Here is a 16,517-nt window from a genome sequence, read left to right as displayed (position 1 = left end):
GATTTCCAATATTTGCACCTAGGATTTTTTTTATTCTGTTCATAGATGCAGTCCAAGTCAGAGTGACTACTCTGTACATAATAGAAATTACCTTCATTGGACAAGTGAGCATCAGAACTGGACTATAAAGCAATGAAAGAAGTTGGCCTTGTCCGATGAACCACATTTATTTATTTATTTTTTGCATGTGACCGGGTACATGGCACCAGGATGCACCATGGGAAGAATGCAAGCTGGTGAAGGCAGTGTGATGCTCGGAGTAATGTTTTACTGGGGAACCCTTGGTCCTTGCATTCATGTCCAAGAGTTCAGGAAGTTGTGTTGGCCTTCAAATTCCCCAGATTACAATTACTTTGTGGGATGTTCTGGAGAAATAATTCACGGAGGCCCCCACTCACAACTTACAGGATTTAAAAGATCTATTAATAACATCTTGGTGCCAGTGATTTACAATTATCAAATTTTATACAACTGACAGTTAAGAGATTGCTCAAGGCCCCAGCAGTGGCTTGGTGGTGAGAGCTTGGCAGTTGCGATTTGAACTCACAACCTTCTTTCAGAAGTCCAAATGTCAACCACTGAAGTCATGTAAAGCTGTAAAAATTATTTGTGGTGATGAGATATAGTGCAATGAAACGCTGCTTGAAAATATTTTATTACTGCTTAGACACTACTGTTTAGCCACACACTTATGTTTGCCAAAATATTTAAATATTATTTATTTGTTTGTTTGCTTATTTCTTTATTCATCCCTGCATTTATTCATTTATAGGTAAAAATGTATTAAGGATTTATTTCTTACTATTTATGGTATTATTATATCCTGCTGTCCATGGTGTTTACAGCCACATGTGCTCAGTCAGCACTTAATAGGATTCTTCTTAATATATTTTTGATCAAATCACATGTGGACACATATATGAACAGATATATCCAGACTAAGAAAACAGATTTAAATGCACAAAACTTTACAGACACATCTGTCAGTTTGCAATAGACTGTCTTAGATGTCTAGATCAATGTACGTTTTAGTCTCTGAAGCTTTATCTTCCTTTTCAAGCAATTTATTTATGTAGTTTGGGTCAGGTGTCCTGTGGGAGAAAGCAGATAAGATAGTTAGATGCAGAGAATCAGTGACAGCACATTCAAGAGAAATTATAGTAAATTTAACCTATATGATATTATTAAGACTTTCTTATTATTTCTAATATGATCTTTTTAAGCAATAATTATTCCGTATAAAGTATCAAATACTTAATACACCCTCTTACTTTCTCTTGATATTTTCATACTTCTTCTTGATACCGGCAACAGCAACTCTGTCTCTATTTTCAAATTTCGCTTTGAAGACTCATCTTGTCAGGCAGGCCTATCATTGACATTGCATTTGTATGTTTTTCTGTTGATATAGTGTTTTGATTATTTTAAACTGTTGTTAATTGTTTTTATTGTAAGTTGGGTGTCCTTGAGTTTCATGCAAGGCACCTATAAATAAATGTATTATTATTATTATTATTATTATTACATAATATTATATTATATAACATAACAAGTACTTTACAACAATTTATTTGTATTGTCTTACCTTATTGTGAAACTAATAATCCAGTGCCATTTACAAACTTAGAACATTTATCTAAATATTTGAATTGAAAATTTAGCACATTTGAGCTTTTTACTGGTTGTTTATTTGATTGTTTTGTTTTTTTTCCAGATTTTTAACTTGCAACTGTTCATATTAGGCGGTATGACAGTGAAGATCTACTGAACTGCTGTTAGCAAAACATATGCTATATGTAGCTGTGAATTTTAGGGTAAGTCAGTTACCAGGACCAATAGTAATAAATCTTGAAGCACAGATAGAACATGCACATTTATAGTACACTGTTAATTTTACAATTATTTTAATAGATTTTATAAGATGCAATGAAAAGTAATATTGCATTTGTAATATATCCTACAATAATTGCTAATAAGATTAGACTTTGTTTCCAAGGTGTGCTATACATTATATGTCCAAAAATATATGGATCATCAAACCCAAAGGTTCTGGTTTGAACTCATTCCAAAGCCATTCAGTCAAAGGAAAACTTCAGCATACATACTAGATAATTGTGTACCTCCAACTGTGAACAACTCGGTGTATAATAATCAGGTGTCCATATAACTTTGGCCACATAATATTTAATTTGTAATTTGAGGCATTAAAAAGTGTTTATATGCCGTGTCTTTTCACTGTGTATACTTACTTTAAATTGCTTCAATTATTTAATTAATTTTATTATTACTAAATTAATGTCCACTGTCTAAATGCAAATTATTTTATGAGATTTTGCTAGCAAATTGCTGAATTTACCAGCGTATCTTGATCTTGTGAATCATTGCAACTAGTTATTTCTGGGTTGAAGTGTTAGAGTGATTAATGAGACTTAGTTTGTAAGTGAAAAGTCAACAAATTTGCTAAAACAATTTGCTGAATAGAAAAAAAACGTGATTGAAAACTGGGAGGACTTTAAAGTCCATGCAATTTATTGAGCATGCAATGTTTAAGAACTCAAAAAAACTGGTACTTTCATGTTGGCTAGCCATTGAGCAATACAAACAAGTTGCAGCATATAAATTAACAAGGATAGCAGATAAAAGCTAATTAATATTTGCAGAACCAAAGGGTTCAGTAAAGGAACAAAGACATAGGGAAGTATAAAATAAAATTAAATAATATGAAATCAATAATATTTTAACACAACTATGAAATGCTATTAGAACATACTCGGTGACTGAAATAATAATTCAAAAAACGTACCTGTCTTTAAGTAATGACATCTCAAGGGTGTGGGCAAACACAGCTCCTCTCTGAAATGGATCTCTGAACAAAAGGTTTCGCTTTCCAAATCTCTGTGGCAGTGTGGCTGAAGGTGGACTTTCAGTGCGACGGCACATTGCACACCGAAGACCAGAGTTAGGCTTGGTGTTTCCTGAGCGACCAAACCTCTGTGGTAGGTTGATGGAGGACTTGGGCATCCGTTGCATATGTGTAGAGTCACGGCCAAAGCGAAGAGGCAGGTTGGCATGAGCATGTGTTGTTTTTGCCAAAAGTGGGTGTAGGCGAAGGATGGTAGGTGAGGTTAATCTGCCAATGCTAGTTGGAGCCATGCTCACTGTGGAGTCATCCATTTCCAGACTCCTCTTTAAAAATACAAGGTGAGAATTGTGGGACAGTGGATGATAGATATATATTTTTGTTGTTTAATTATGCTTTTCTATTACAATGTAATTTACCCATGTTGGTCACTGATAAGCAGAGGTGAATGAAATTCAATAAACATACTGTAACAGCATAATAGTGATATGGAAGGATTATAATTTTACTACAAATCAAGCATTTGTATAGCAATGTAAAAATTGTGTTTTAACAGTTACAATAAATTACATTATATTTGACAATGCTGTAAAGAACAACTCAAGCATTCTTAAAGCACTGGACATTTAAGAATGTTGGGGTATTGCAAATTGTTCTTTTATAGCAGAAACTTTATTTCTTTCTGATAGTATACAAATTGCCATTATGTAATATGACAAATGAGTTTCACACACTGGTAATAATCTAATCAATCATAAATTACTAACTAGGTCAGACCATGTAATTTGTTAAACTACTGTTTTTAATCAGGATATACATTTATGTGCATATTTACTAGTAAATACTTATTTGGGATTTGTTTCTCTTGATTATAAAAAAAGGGTGTGAATCTGTACTAGCATCAAATTCTTGTTTTTGGGTGACATGAATGGAATTCTTCTGTTATAATCTATACACCAGAATGTTTGATTATTTGTTTGTTTTTTTACTCACCATGGTTGAAAAGATTACTATTTAGTTCACTATAGATCTATCAGCTTAAACCAGTCCGGTCATTCTTCTGTGATCTCTCTCATCAAAAACACATTCCACCCAAAGAAGTGTCACTCACTTATGTTTCTTTCAATACTATCCAATTTTTATAGATGTATAAAAGTTCAGAAAATGTCAAAGGGATCGCATCTTATCTTCGTTGTGAACATTAACTGAAGGTTTTGACCTGCATCTGTATTTTTCTTCTTTTATTTGTTATACTGATTTTAAGGTAATAAAGTAATCAATATCAACAATAGTTAAGAAGGTTCTATTACAAAAATCAATGTGATATGTTTTTGTCTTTAATCATTTTTGGAGTACAACTACAGCAGCTGAATCTGAAATGCCAGCAGGCAGACACACTTCTGTTTGTTTTTTATAATTTTTGTCATAGTCCATGCAAAGATTTACTTACCTTTAAAAATAGTGTTCTTGTGTTTGTGTTGAGGTTGTTGTCAGCATGTGGAAGTTTGACAGGACTAACATCAAGAAAGACCAAACTACTTAGGATGCCTAGTGTTAGAGAGAGTGCCGGGCAAGACATCTTCTAATCTTTGAAATGATCCAACCTTTACAGACTATTTATACTTAAATACACACACACACACACACACACACACACACACACACACACACACACACCATCCAAAACACACAGATTCCATAAATCATGCTAACAAAATAGCTTGTTTAATACAGGAAATTTGTACCCTGAAACATTTTGTGCATTCACTAATTGCATTCTTTGGTGCATCATAGCAACAGGAACTAGCAATTGAATGTTTTGTTTAGGCTGCCTTAAAATGGTTTAGGATAGTTATTTTAAAATGCAGTGTGATCAAGGAAAGAGTGGTTTCCCTTTTTTTTTAGTATTTAATAAAAAAATATAATTGAATTTAACATGATTACATATTAAACACATTTATAGGTTTGATTTCATTTCATTTAAATATGGAAAATATTGTCGTTAGAACGATTTTCTTTGCTATATCTTTATAGCATAAATTTATAAAATCAGCACTAATCTTGTTCCTTGGATAAATTAACATAATGGATACATCTTGGATAATGATCCAAGATGGCGGCGTGGCAGTAGCTCGCAGTGGCCTCTCCGGATCCAAAAATGGTGCTTTCACCATATTTAGCACGACCCTTCACAATACATGGACACCAGAGTCAGCTGTGTTCATGTGTACGACCACCAGACACTGCTACGGTACAGGCATCATGCAACCAACAATCTGCATGATGATCTTATCAACAACCTTCGCGACCTCGGCTTGCTGCGACCTCGGCGACCTCGGCCACAAAGACCAGGCCCCCAGACCCCGGTGTTACCTGATGGGAGAGGGGACGTCGAAAGCGCTGTTCGAGGACGCGGAAACGCGGCAAGCTGGCGGGTGTCCGTGCTAGGCTAAACGCTAACCCTAGCCGGCCGACTATCCCGTCCATTTTTCTTTCCAACGTCTGCTCCCTGGACAATAAACTGGACTACATCCGACTCCAAACCACACGGCGAGAGTTTAGGAACTGTTGCGTCTTTGTTTTCACGCAGACGTGGCTCAGCGACAGAGTTCCGGACGCCGCCATCCAGCTAGACGGGCTAACCGTGTTTCGAGCCGACAGAAACGCAGCTCTGTGCAGTAAGACTCGCGGTGGTGGCGTGTGTGTTTATATCAACACGGAATGGTGTAAGAACTCTGTGCTTGTTTCAAGCTACTGCTCATCGCTTAGTGGAGTTTGTGACTGTTAGATGCAGACCTTTTTATTTACCACGGGAATTCACAACTGTTTACATCGTCGGAGTGTACATTCCTCCCAGCGCTAATGCTAAGGAGGCACTGAGTGAACTCTACGGTGCTATTAGCGACCTGCAGAATGCTCACCCTGATCTCAGTGGAGATCGTCAAAAGCACCAAATTCCTTGGTGTTAATCTGGCAGACAACCTCACCTGGTCACTTAACACCAGCGCCATCACCAAGAAAGCCCAGCAGCGTCTCTACTTTCTGAGAAGGCTGAGGAAAACCCACCTCCCTCCCCCCATCCTGTCCATGTTCTACAGAGGGACCATTGAGAGCATCCTGAGCAGCTGCATCACTGCCTGGTTTGGGAACTGCACCGTCTCGGACCGCAAGTCCCTACAGAGGATAGTGAGGACAGCTGAGAAGATCATCGGAATCTCTCTCCCCTCTATCATGGACATTTACACTACACGCTGCATCCGCAAAGCACACAGCATTGTGGACGATCACACACACCCCTCACACACACTTTTTACACTCCTACCATCAGGAAAACGGTTCCGAAGCATTCGGGCCGCCACAACAAGACTATGCAACAGTTTCTTCCCACAAGCCATCAGGCTTCTTAATGCACCGAAATAAAACGGAACTCACACACACACACACACACACACGCACTCAAATGTGTGTAACGAATTGTAAAATTTTTCCTGGACTTAACACTTAACACACACTCATCACTCATCTCAATCCATTCCACCACCATTCATTTATTTATTATTTATTATTCTCAACTGTACCATACTCTCAACTGCTGTTTTTTGCACATTTATCATTATCATTGTATTATACTGTTTACATGCTGGTTTTTTTGCACCTTCGACTGCTGCTGTATTTTTTGCACTACATTGTACTGTTTATAGTCACTTCTGGGATATAGTTTTTATTTTGTATAGTTTTTTACAGTTTTCTTGTACAGTACTGTATAATCAAGTATACAGTAGGTTTACTGGTCGGCGCTATATAGGGTTTTGTGTCTTGTCTTGTGTCGTCTGTCTGCACTGTCTGTCTGCACTGTTTGCACCAGGTTGCACTCGATGCACTTTATGTAACTTGTGTTGTAGCTCTATGTTGTTTTGTTTGTTGTTGTTTAGTGTAGCACCAGGGTTCTGGAGAAACGTTGTCTCATTTTTACTGTGTACTGTGTACCACTGTGTATAGTAGGAATGACAATAAAAGCCTCTTGACTTGACTTGACTTGACGTGAACATCAGGTAAGCCATAATTGCTAAATTGAAGTGGCCAGAATATTGCACAATAGAAGACACTAAACAAAAGTTAGAATTACACAATAATTAAAGTCAGATAGACAATTTATAACAGTTTAGGACTCAATGTTCTCTATCATATACAAACAGAATAAAAAGCAATGAGTGTAGATGTTTGATCTGCAGTTCTAATCCAATGAAGAAAGAAGTCACCTACATTATTTGACTAATTAACACACCAGCATTCATTATAATATAGGTGAATATGCTCTGACGTTTTTTAACAAAATTAAGTCAGCCCTCTCAGTGGAGTGGTATTTTGATTAAGGTATTTTCTAATTGTAGTTTGTGCTATGTAAATATTGGCCCTTGCATTGTCTAGATATCATTTGTTAGGGAACAGCAAGCTTACACGCTTACATCTTTTTAGATTTCATTTTCAAATGTCATAATGCATTTTTTGGAAGAAAACACTGTCATGGTTAACTAATTAAATTAAAAGTATTTGTAACACATCTAGGTTAGCTGCTCTGTTTGTAAAAGTAATATATTAACTCTGAAAATACACATTTAATCTATACAGTATCTATAATATTTAAATTTTTCTTGTATATTTGTTTCTATTCCTTTTTTTAAATATTGTATTTCAAGACAGTATAACTGAACTATATTGATTCAAATTATCAAATCACGTGTCAACTTAGAAATGATTACACTACATTTCTGCATGTTTAGAACTTAATTATCCTAATTTTGTATAGATGGTATAACTAGCATTTTATTTACACAAAAACACAGATGCAATGACTTAGAGTCCTTATGTATTGTGCGTTGGTGATTAGTGATTTTAGGCTGAGTTGAGATAGTGATGAATGTTATTTGATTATGGCTATTTTAGTATTGTAGTGTTGCAGTATTGTTTAGTGCAGACATAACAACCTGGAGCTTAACATCCTCAAAGTAGAGGAGATGACTGTGGACTTGAGTAGAACTCCACCCCATGAACACCCCAAGCTGAAAAAAAAAATACCCAAAACGACTGAAATTGTAATCGGTTTGAGAGGGGTGGGATAAACCTTTCTATAAACCGGACGAAATAAAAATTCTGCCATGCTAAACCGAATAATGCTGTCGATAAGACCCAATGAGGGATAAATGCGCTTCCTCAAATCTCTGTTCAATTCATGTCAGATCTCGTATCGGCCCATTAATCACTCCTTTGGAGAGAATATACTCAAACTTTTTTACTATGCTCTTTTAAACACTGTTTTTGCCACAACACATTCTGCACAGCTTCCCAGTTTGTGTAATACAGCCACAACGTGCATTATTAGGGAAATTGGAGTTCTGACAGTTTTTCTTCTAGGGCCATAAATTCTAGAATATAAAATTCCTCATGAGCAATTTTTAAAGGGACACAAATAATACAGTCAAAATGTACTTAAAAAGACACAGCATCCCCATAGTGAAAAACTTTGCTTTTATCATTATTATTGTAGCATGGAGACTGTGTCATTATGGTTTATAAGTTTTTCTCAGGTTCAATGACAAAGCAAAACAAGGGATTAAAAAAAGGTTTAAAATTTTATTTAAAATTAAGACACTAAAGAACAGAATAGAAACTGATTATACAAAAAAATACAGTGGGGTCAGTTCGGACGTAGTGTAACCGTATGCTTCTGTGGTCTGCGTTGTGTTGAAAATGGTGATAAACAACAGGAGAACACCAGATTTGGCCTGCATAGAGAATGTATTTTTATATACAGATTGTCACAACAGCTTCAGCTCACACACCAGTAACACTCTTCCGCTCGGGATAGAGAAGGAAAAAAAGGGAAAAAGGAAAGGAGGGAAAAGGTGGGAAGTGGAAGAAAAACAAAAGGATAACCAACCAACAAGGCCAAAGTAAAACAAAATTTTGAAAAAGCAGTAACTCCATACACACTTATACAGAGGAACATATGAAATGCAACCATATTGATTTCAAATATGGTTCGTCAATGCATACCTGCATAGAGAATGTATTTTTATAGCATACCTTTTCCGCTCGGGAGAGAGAAGGAAAAGACCGTTAAAAGAGCAATCAGCAGATATGGCTACCTGGACTGAACCACTTTGTTGTTAAAGGAAGGGGGGAGGGAGGGAAGGTGAACCTATTACCGAATTACAGACCCTTTTTTCAACAAATATAGAACCACAGTGAATGCATAAACAAGAAAATCTAGTGAAATAAAACTATTTCAACCTTGTTACACTCACCCCCACTAATTTCACTAGATTTTGCATAACATCATGTACAACATACAAAAGAGTAATTTAAAATCAAAGAAAGAAGAGGAGAAGAAGAAGAAAAAAAAATGTATACACAAAATACTCAACTCTACAGTTAAATTACTCAGCAATCAGGTGTAACCCCTAACCATACAGACTGAAGAAAGTCCACCAACATTAATGCTGTCCACTGAAGGACTAGAAAGGCAAAGGTTAGCTACTCCTTCACCCAACCACAGGAACACATGCCATATACACATCTTATCAGTTCACATCCAAGATTGCATATTTGTCTATCTTAGACCACACACAATTGTGTTTTATTCCTTTTTTTTTTAGGAAATTTTAAGCAACAAAGAAATGTCAATAAATAAAAAAATAAAGTAATAATACAAACAAAAACTATGTATTAACTCATTGTTTAAATTTCTCTAAAAAGATTCAAAACAAATAGGTAAGACACAGTCAGAATGAGTGAATTAAACAGCTTTCCCAGTCTAACAGACTATACACTATACATCATCCCTCTTCAAGGAAACAAAAAATAAAATACATCAGTAGATACAGTAACACAGAACAATAACAAAAAAACACTAGTACCAAAGTAACCATTTACCCAGAACTCACAGTACCATTTTGTTTTTCCCTAAAAATATTCCTAACAAATTGATTAGACAGCGTCTGTATCAGGCAATGGGAGAAAGTTAACTGGCATAATCAGATTCCTATGAACAGTTTTAACAACACCAGAAGGGCTTCTGAGTTTGTACGTGTTTAACAAGGGATTTTTGTCGATCAGTATTTAAACGGTACTCTCCCAACAATCTGCCAGTTTCTTTTTCCCTCTTTCACCTTTGTTGGCCAACAAAACTCTGGCCAACCAATATCAACAGGTTGTCCCTTACTCTTCTTGTTATACAGTTCTGCTTGTCTATGTTGCTGTTTTTACTGAATGTGACTGAACGAGTTTCATAGCCTCACAGAGGTCACGCTTGAGTGACTGCACATACTTGTCATCCAATGCGCAATGGTCAGGTGGAAAGGATGAACGGCACTCTTGGTAACATGATTCGTGCACTGCCCCCCAGATCTAAAGTCGGGTGGCTGCAAATGTTGAACACCTTGACTTTTGCATATAATTGTACAGTTCATGAGACAACAGGTTTTTCACCTTTCTTTCTCATGTACGGCCGTACTCCGAGACTACCCGTTGACCTTATGTTCGAAAGTGTACTTTTGAATGGAGAAACTGTTGACATTGACAAATATGTGCAGTCACTCAAGCGTGACCTCTGTGAGGCTATGAAACTCGTTCAGTCACATTCAGTAAAAACAGCAACATAGACAGCAACATGGTGTGATTTGAGTTTTGTCAATATGAGCCAACTGACACAGCTCCGCAATCAACAAACTCTCAAAATTGGCACCCTGGTCAGAGTGAATGGTAACAGGAAAACCATACACGCAAAAGAAATTGTTCCAAAGAACCCGTGCCACTGTCTTTGCGGATTGGTTAGGGCAAGGATATGCACACGCCAACTTCGTGAAATGGTCAGTGACTACTAAAACATCAATAGACTTATTGTTGTGGTCTTCAGCTGACCAAAAGTCTATGCAGATTAATTCAAGTTAGAGACGAAGTGGCAATGGAAACTAATAGGGCCCTAGCCTCGGGCTCAGGAGCCTTGCTTACAACGCATCTCTTACAGTTGTGTCTTTGACATCTTTCTCCATTGTATTCCAATAAAACCTCTGTCTGGCCAACCCTGTGGTCAGCCACCACATTTTTAGTGCCCGGAATATACTGGATGTCAAAATTGAATGGTGCCAGCTGTGCCACCCAGAGCTGCTCGCAGGCATCCAACCTTGGTCAGTATGTACTTCAAGTGATTGTTGTCGGTCCACACAGTGAACCTGTGACCACGTAACCAATGGCTAAATTTATTACAAATCGCCCATTTCATTGCAAAAAATTCAAGGCGATGTGCAGGATATTTTGCCTGAGCATGATTTAGAGATTTGCTGGCTAAAGCTATTGGCCGTGCTTTGTCACTGTTGAGATGAATTTGCGACAGCACTGCACCAAGTCCGGCGGTAGATGCATCAACAGATAAAATGAACGGCTTGCTAAAGTCAGGGTGAGCCAAAAGCACTTCTTCAGTAAATGCTGCCTTAAGATCCCGAAAAGCCTGACTACACTCCTGGGTCCAATCATCTGGGCCAAGTTTGCAGGACAACAAAGGCCTTTTATTGCTTTTTGATTTCCGAGGCCTTTTCTGACCACCAGTCAAAGCAAACAAGGGTTTGGCCAACACAGAACAGTTTTTAATAAAATGCTGATAGTAGATTACCATCCCTAAAAAGGAACGTATTTTGGAAGGCGATGGAGTGACGCCATCCAACTCCATCAAATCAGCCTTTGTCACCTTGACTATGGCTTCCACTTTATCTGGATCCCTTGAAATTCCATCCTGGGAAATCACATGGAATTCACAGGAATTTAACTGAATGCCTCAAAAACTGACATTTTGAAGGTGAGAGTTTCAAGTTACAGTGAGGAAAATAAGTATTTGAACACCCTGCTATTTTGCAAGTTCTCCCACTTAGAAATCCTGGAGGGGTCTGAAATTGTCATCGTGGGTGCATGTCATACAAATAAATAGTTAAAAAATCATACATTGTGATTTCTGGATTTTTTTTTTTTATCATGTCTATCACAGTGGACATGCACCTACGATGACAATTTCAGACCCTCCATGATTTCTAAGTGGGAGAACTTGCAAAATAGCAGGGAGTTCAAATACTTATTTTCCTCACTGTATGTTCTTTCAGGCATCGAAACACCATCTCCAAACGAGCCAAGCTCTCTTCTTCGGTCTTGGCAAACACCAACAAATCATCTAGATAACACAGAAGACTTAAAAAGTTCTGGTCACCAAATATAGTCAACATCATGCGCATAAATGTGGCTGGACTATTACACAGCCCTTGCGGAGACGATTGTATTCGTGTAGTCCAAGCGGTGACGAAAATGCTGTATAGTTCCTGTCATGTTCATGTAGGGGTATGTTGTAATAGCCAGCAGTCAAGTCCATGGTGCTAAAAAACATGTTTTCCCCCAACGCAGCCAGTACATCACTCTGATGTGGAAGCGGATGGGCGTCTTTAACAGTTCTGGCATTAAGCCATCTGAAATCCGTGCAGATTCGCAGATCGACATTTTTCTTCCACACCAGAACCAAGGGAGAGGCAAATTCACTACAAGATTTGCGAATAATTTCTTTTGCCTCCATCTCATCCAAAGTCTCTTTCAGCTTATGATAATGAGCAGGCGACATTCTGCGGTATGGCAACCTAAATGGTCGGTCATCTGTTAATCTAATACGATGGCAGAAATCCCGTGCCTCACCATCCAGATGATGTCTCGAGAAGACAGACTGGTATGTCTCAATCAAATCAACAAGTTTCTCTTTACACTGTAAAGACACTTCACAGTCGCCAATCGGAATGGAGCTAAGCCCTAGCTTTTCCAGCTTATCATTCACATCGATGATGTTACTGATGTTACTGCATAAGCTTCTGGCAGTAAGGCTACAGCTGTAACTATTACGTCGCACTTTCCCCACATTTTGTTGAACAGTCAAAGTGTCAGAAAACTGATCAAAGTCCTCCAAAGCAATGCAGGGGAAAACATCTGCAATTTTCGAGTTCCTACGTAGTGTTATTTCTGCTGAAGTGGGGTTGATAATCTTCAAGGGCAGCCACCCATCTCCCCACAGTGGAGACACTATCCGCCCAACCATTATCTGTTTGTTCACACATGAGGATGCACATGGCTCAATGGGTACCGTGCTGCCAGCTGATAATACAGAACCCGTGGGCAAACGACCCCACACCAAATGTTCAGTCATAGACCGAAGAGTTACAGAACTTTTCAACTTCAGAGTTCCAACCTTGTCTGGGATGGACTCCTCTCGCCATCTCTCTAGGTTAGACAGAAGACGAAGGAACTGGCTACCGTCATTCTGGCATGGTGAGTCAGGTTTACTTATAACACGCCAAAATCCATCATTTGACTTGAAACGTCTGATAAGTGGCTTAAGTACATTTGTACCTAGTTAAGTATTATTTTAAATCGCTAATATAGCAGATTCATGGAAAATTACATCGGTAATCAGCATTTTTGCAGCAACTAATTTATGAATGAGTCTGCATCAACTACATTAAAGAGAATCGCTTTAGTTACAGTGAGGAAAATAAGTATTTGAACACCCTGCTATTTTGCAAGTTCTCCACTTAGAAATCCTGGAGGGTCTGAAATTGTCATCGTGGGTGCATGTCATACAAATAAATAGTTAAAAATCATACATTGTGATTTCTGGATTTTTTTATTTTATCATGTCTATCACAGTGGACATGCACCTCGATGACAATTTCAGACCCTCCATGATTTCTAAGTGGGAGAACTTGCAAAATAGCAGGAGTTCAAATACTTATTTTCCTCACTGTATGTTCTTTCAGGCATCGAAACACCATCTCCAAACGAGCCAAGCTCTCTTCTTCGGTCTTGGCAAACACCAACAAATCATCTAGATAACACAGAAGACTTAAAAAGTTCTGGTCACCAAATATAGTCAACATCATGCGCATAAATGTGGCTGGACTATTACACAGCCCTTGCGGAGACGATTGTATTCGTGTAGTCCAAGCGGTGACGAAAATGCTGTATAGTTCCTGTCATGTTCATGTAGGGTATGTTGTAATAGCCAGCAGTCAAGTCCATGGTGCTAAAAAACATGTTTTCCCCCAACGCAGCCAGTACATCACTCTGATGTGGAAGCGGATGGGCGTCTTTAACAGTTCTGGCATTAAGCCATCTGAAATCCGTGCAGATTCGCAGATCGCCATTTTTCTTCCACACCAGAACCAAGGGAGAGGCAAATTCACTACAAGATTTACGAATAATTTCTTTTGCCTCCATCTCATCCAAAGTTTCTTTCAGCTTATGATAATGAGCAGGCGACATTCTGCGGTATGGCAACCTAAATGGTCGGTCATCTGTTAATCTAATACGATGGCAGAAATCCGTGCCTCACCACAATCCAGATGATGTCTCGAGAAGACAGACTCATATGCCTCAATCAAATTAACAAGTTTCTCTTTACACTGTAAGGACACTTCACAATCACCAATTGGAATGGAGCTAAGCCCTAGCTTTTCCATCTTATCATTCACATCAATGATGTTACTGCATAAGCTTCTGGCAGTAAGGCTACAGCAGGAACTATTACTTTGCACTTTCCCCACATTTTGATGAACAGTCACAGTGTCAGAAAACTGATCAAAGTCCTCCAAAGCAATGCAGGGGAAAACATCTGCAATTTTCGAGTTCCTACGTAATGTTATTTCTGCTGAAGTGGGGTTGATAATTTTCATGGGCAGCCACCCATCTCCCCACAGTGGAGACACTATCCGCCCAACCATTATCTGTTTGTTCACACATGGGGATGCACATGGCTCAATGAGTACCGTACTGCCAGCTGATAATACAGAACCCGTGGGCAATCGACCCCACACCAGATGTTCAGTCATAGGTCAAGAATTACAGAACTTTTCAACTTCAGAGTTCCAACCTTGTCTGGGATGGACTCTCGCCATCTCTCTAGGTTAGACAGAAGACGAAGAAACTGGCTACCGTCATTCTGGCATGGTGAGTCAGGTTTACTTATAACACGCCAAAATCCATCATTTGACTTGAAACGTCTGATAAGTGGCTTAAGTACATTTGTACCTAGTTAAGTATTATTTTAAATCGCTAATATAGCAGATTCATGGAAAATTACATCGGTAATCAGCATTTTTGCAGCAACTAATTTATGAATGAGTCTGCATCAACTACATTAAAGAGAATCGCTTTATTTAAAGTGAATAAAATACCCTAATTAATGGAGTTAAACATTAATTGAGACGCAGCCACACCCCTGCATTTTTTGCATTTGTTTTTTTTTTTTTTTTTTTTACTTACACAATTATTTATGTATACTTACATATATTTTTCACAATAGAGAGTGCGACAATCCTTGGATGGAGGGGAAATGTCCTCTCTGTCCCCCCAGGGATTTACTTCCATGACCAGTCCACACAAACGTGTAAATGACCGACGAATCATGCGAAAGTTTCCATTTCAGGACGCTAAATTCCAGCAATACAGTTTGCTCCCACCAGTCCTTACTACGGACCTTCCTTTGGAGGAGAAGGAATAGGATTCAGATGCTCCGTAGAGACACAGCCCCCAAAAAAGCTCATCTTCCTTTTCCTCATACCTTCCAGCAGTAGTATTGTAAGGGTGCAGGTAGTTGGACCCAAATGCAGGACGCCAGCAAAGTATATATTTAAAGTCTTTAATCACAAAAAACAATTTCAGGCAAAATACAATGTCCGTGCAAAACAAAAAGCACAAAACCAAAGTGTCCGAAAACTTACGACCACAGGCTGATTAGTCCACGTATAAAAAAACACAAAATAAAGTGTACAAAAATTCCACTGAATAGCATAGGAATGGTTTGCCTTCTAACTGGAAGGTCGCTCATACCAGGTAACATGGAGGGGATCCACATCTGCCCTGTGCAGACTCACCACTGGTGTCCCACAAGGCTCAGTACTTGGTCCCCTCCTTTTCTCCCTCTATACCCACTCCATTTTTGAAGTCATATCCTCATATGGGTTTTCTTATCACTGCAATGCAGATAACACTCAACTAATCTTTTCTTTCCCTCCATCAGATACCACAGCTCACCAACTAAAACTCAACCCCAGCAAAACAGAATTACTGGTCATCTCCAGGTCAAGATCACCAAATAACACTTCATGACTCTCTGCTCTCCCCTTCAGCCACTGCTCATAACCTTGGGGTAACTATGGACAATGAAATGTCCTTCTTCCCACATGTCGCTAATGTGGCTCGTTCTTGTCGATTTCTTATCTATAACATCCAAAGGATTCGACTATTCTGTCCACACAGGCTCCCCAGGTGCTTGTTCAGTCTCTTGTCATTTCAAGACTCTCTGCTGGCAGGTCTTCCCCTGAACGCTATTCGTCCACTGCAAATGATCCAAAACTCAGCTTGTGTTCAATCAGCCCAAGTTCTCCCACACCACACCACTGCTGCGCTACCTTAAATGACTCCCAGTAGCTGCACGCATCAGATTCAAAACACTGATGCTTGCCTACAAGGACAAAAATAGACTAGCGCCATCTTACCTCAGTGACCTCATTACATCTCGCACTGCACCACGCTGTCTGAGATCCTCCAGCACTGCTCAACTGGTACCACATTCTCT

The 16,517-nt window shown here is 38.6% G+C and overlaps 1 protein-coding gene across 1 annotated transcript; it reads right to left on the bottom strand.

Annotated features, from left to right (window-relative positions):
• Window positions 1–377: 377 nt before the first annotated feature.
• npvf (neuropeptide VF precursor) lies at window positions 378–4,439 on the bottom strand. Its single transcript, XM_046844268.1, has 3 exons — window positions 4,311–4,439; window positions 2,804–3,186; window positions 378–1,091 (listed from the first exon to the last, which is right to left on the bottom strand). Exons 1-3 carry the CDS (start codon window positions 4,437–4,439, stop codon window positions 1,004–1,006), a joined length of 600 nt encoding a protein of 199 aa, XP_046700224.1. The 3' UTR covers window positions 378–1,003.
• Between the last annotated feature and the right edge of the window lie 12,078 nt (window positions 4,440–16,517).

This window comes from Silurus meridionalis, chromosome 29, assembly GCF_014805685.1.
Source record: "Silurus meridionalis isolate SWU-2019-XX chromosome 29, ASM1480568v1, whole genome shotgun sequence".
NCBI lineage: Eukaryota > Metazoa > Chordata > Actinopteri > Siluriformes > Siluridae > Silurus > Silurus meridionalis.
The sequence above is the reverse complement of the archived record's forward strand: the minus strand, read 5'-3'. Positions and strand labels throughout refer to the sequence as shown.

Bases quoted from the DNA above. Each gene is read 5' to 3' on its own strand.
- npvf (XM_046844268.1), bottom strand. From the start codon at position 4,439: ATGTCTTGCCCGGCACTCTCTCTAACACTAGGCATCCTAAGTAGTTTG. The intron at 3,187-4,310 runs GTAAGTAAATCT...GTATTTTTAAAG, and splicing joins CAAGAACACTATTTTTAAAG to AGGAGTCTGGAAATGGATGA. The intron at 1,092-2,803 runs GTACGTTTTTTG...TTTCTCCCACAG, and splicing joins ATGTCATTACTTAAAGACAG to GACACCTGACCCAAACTACA.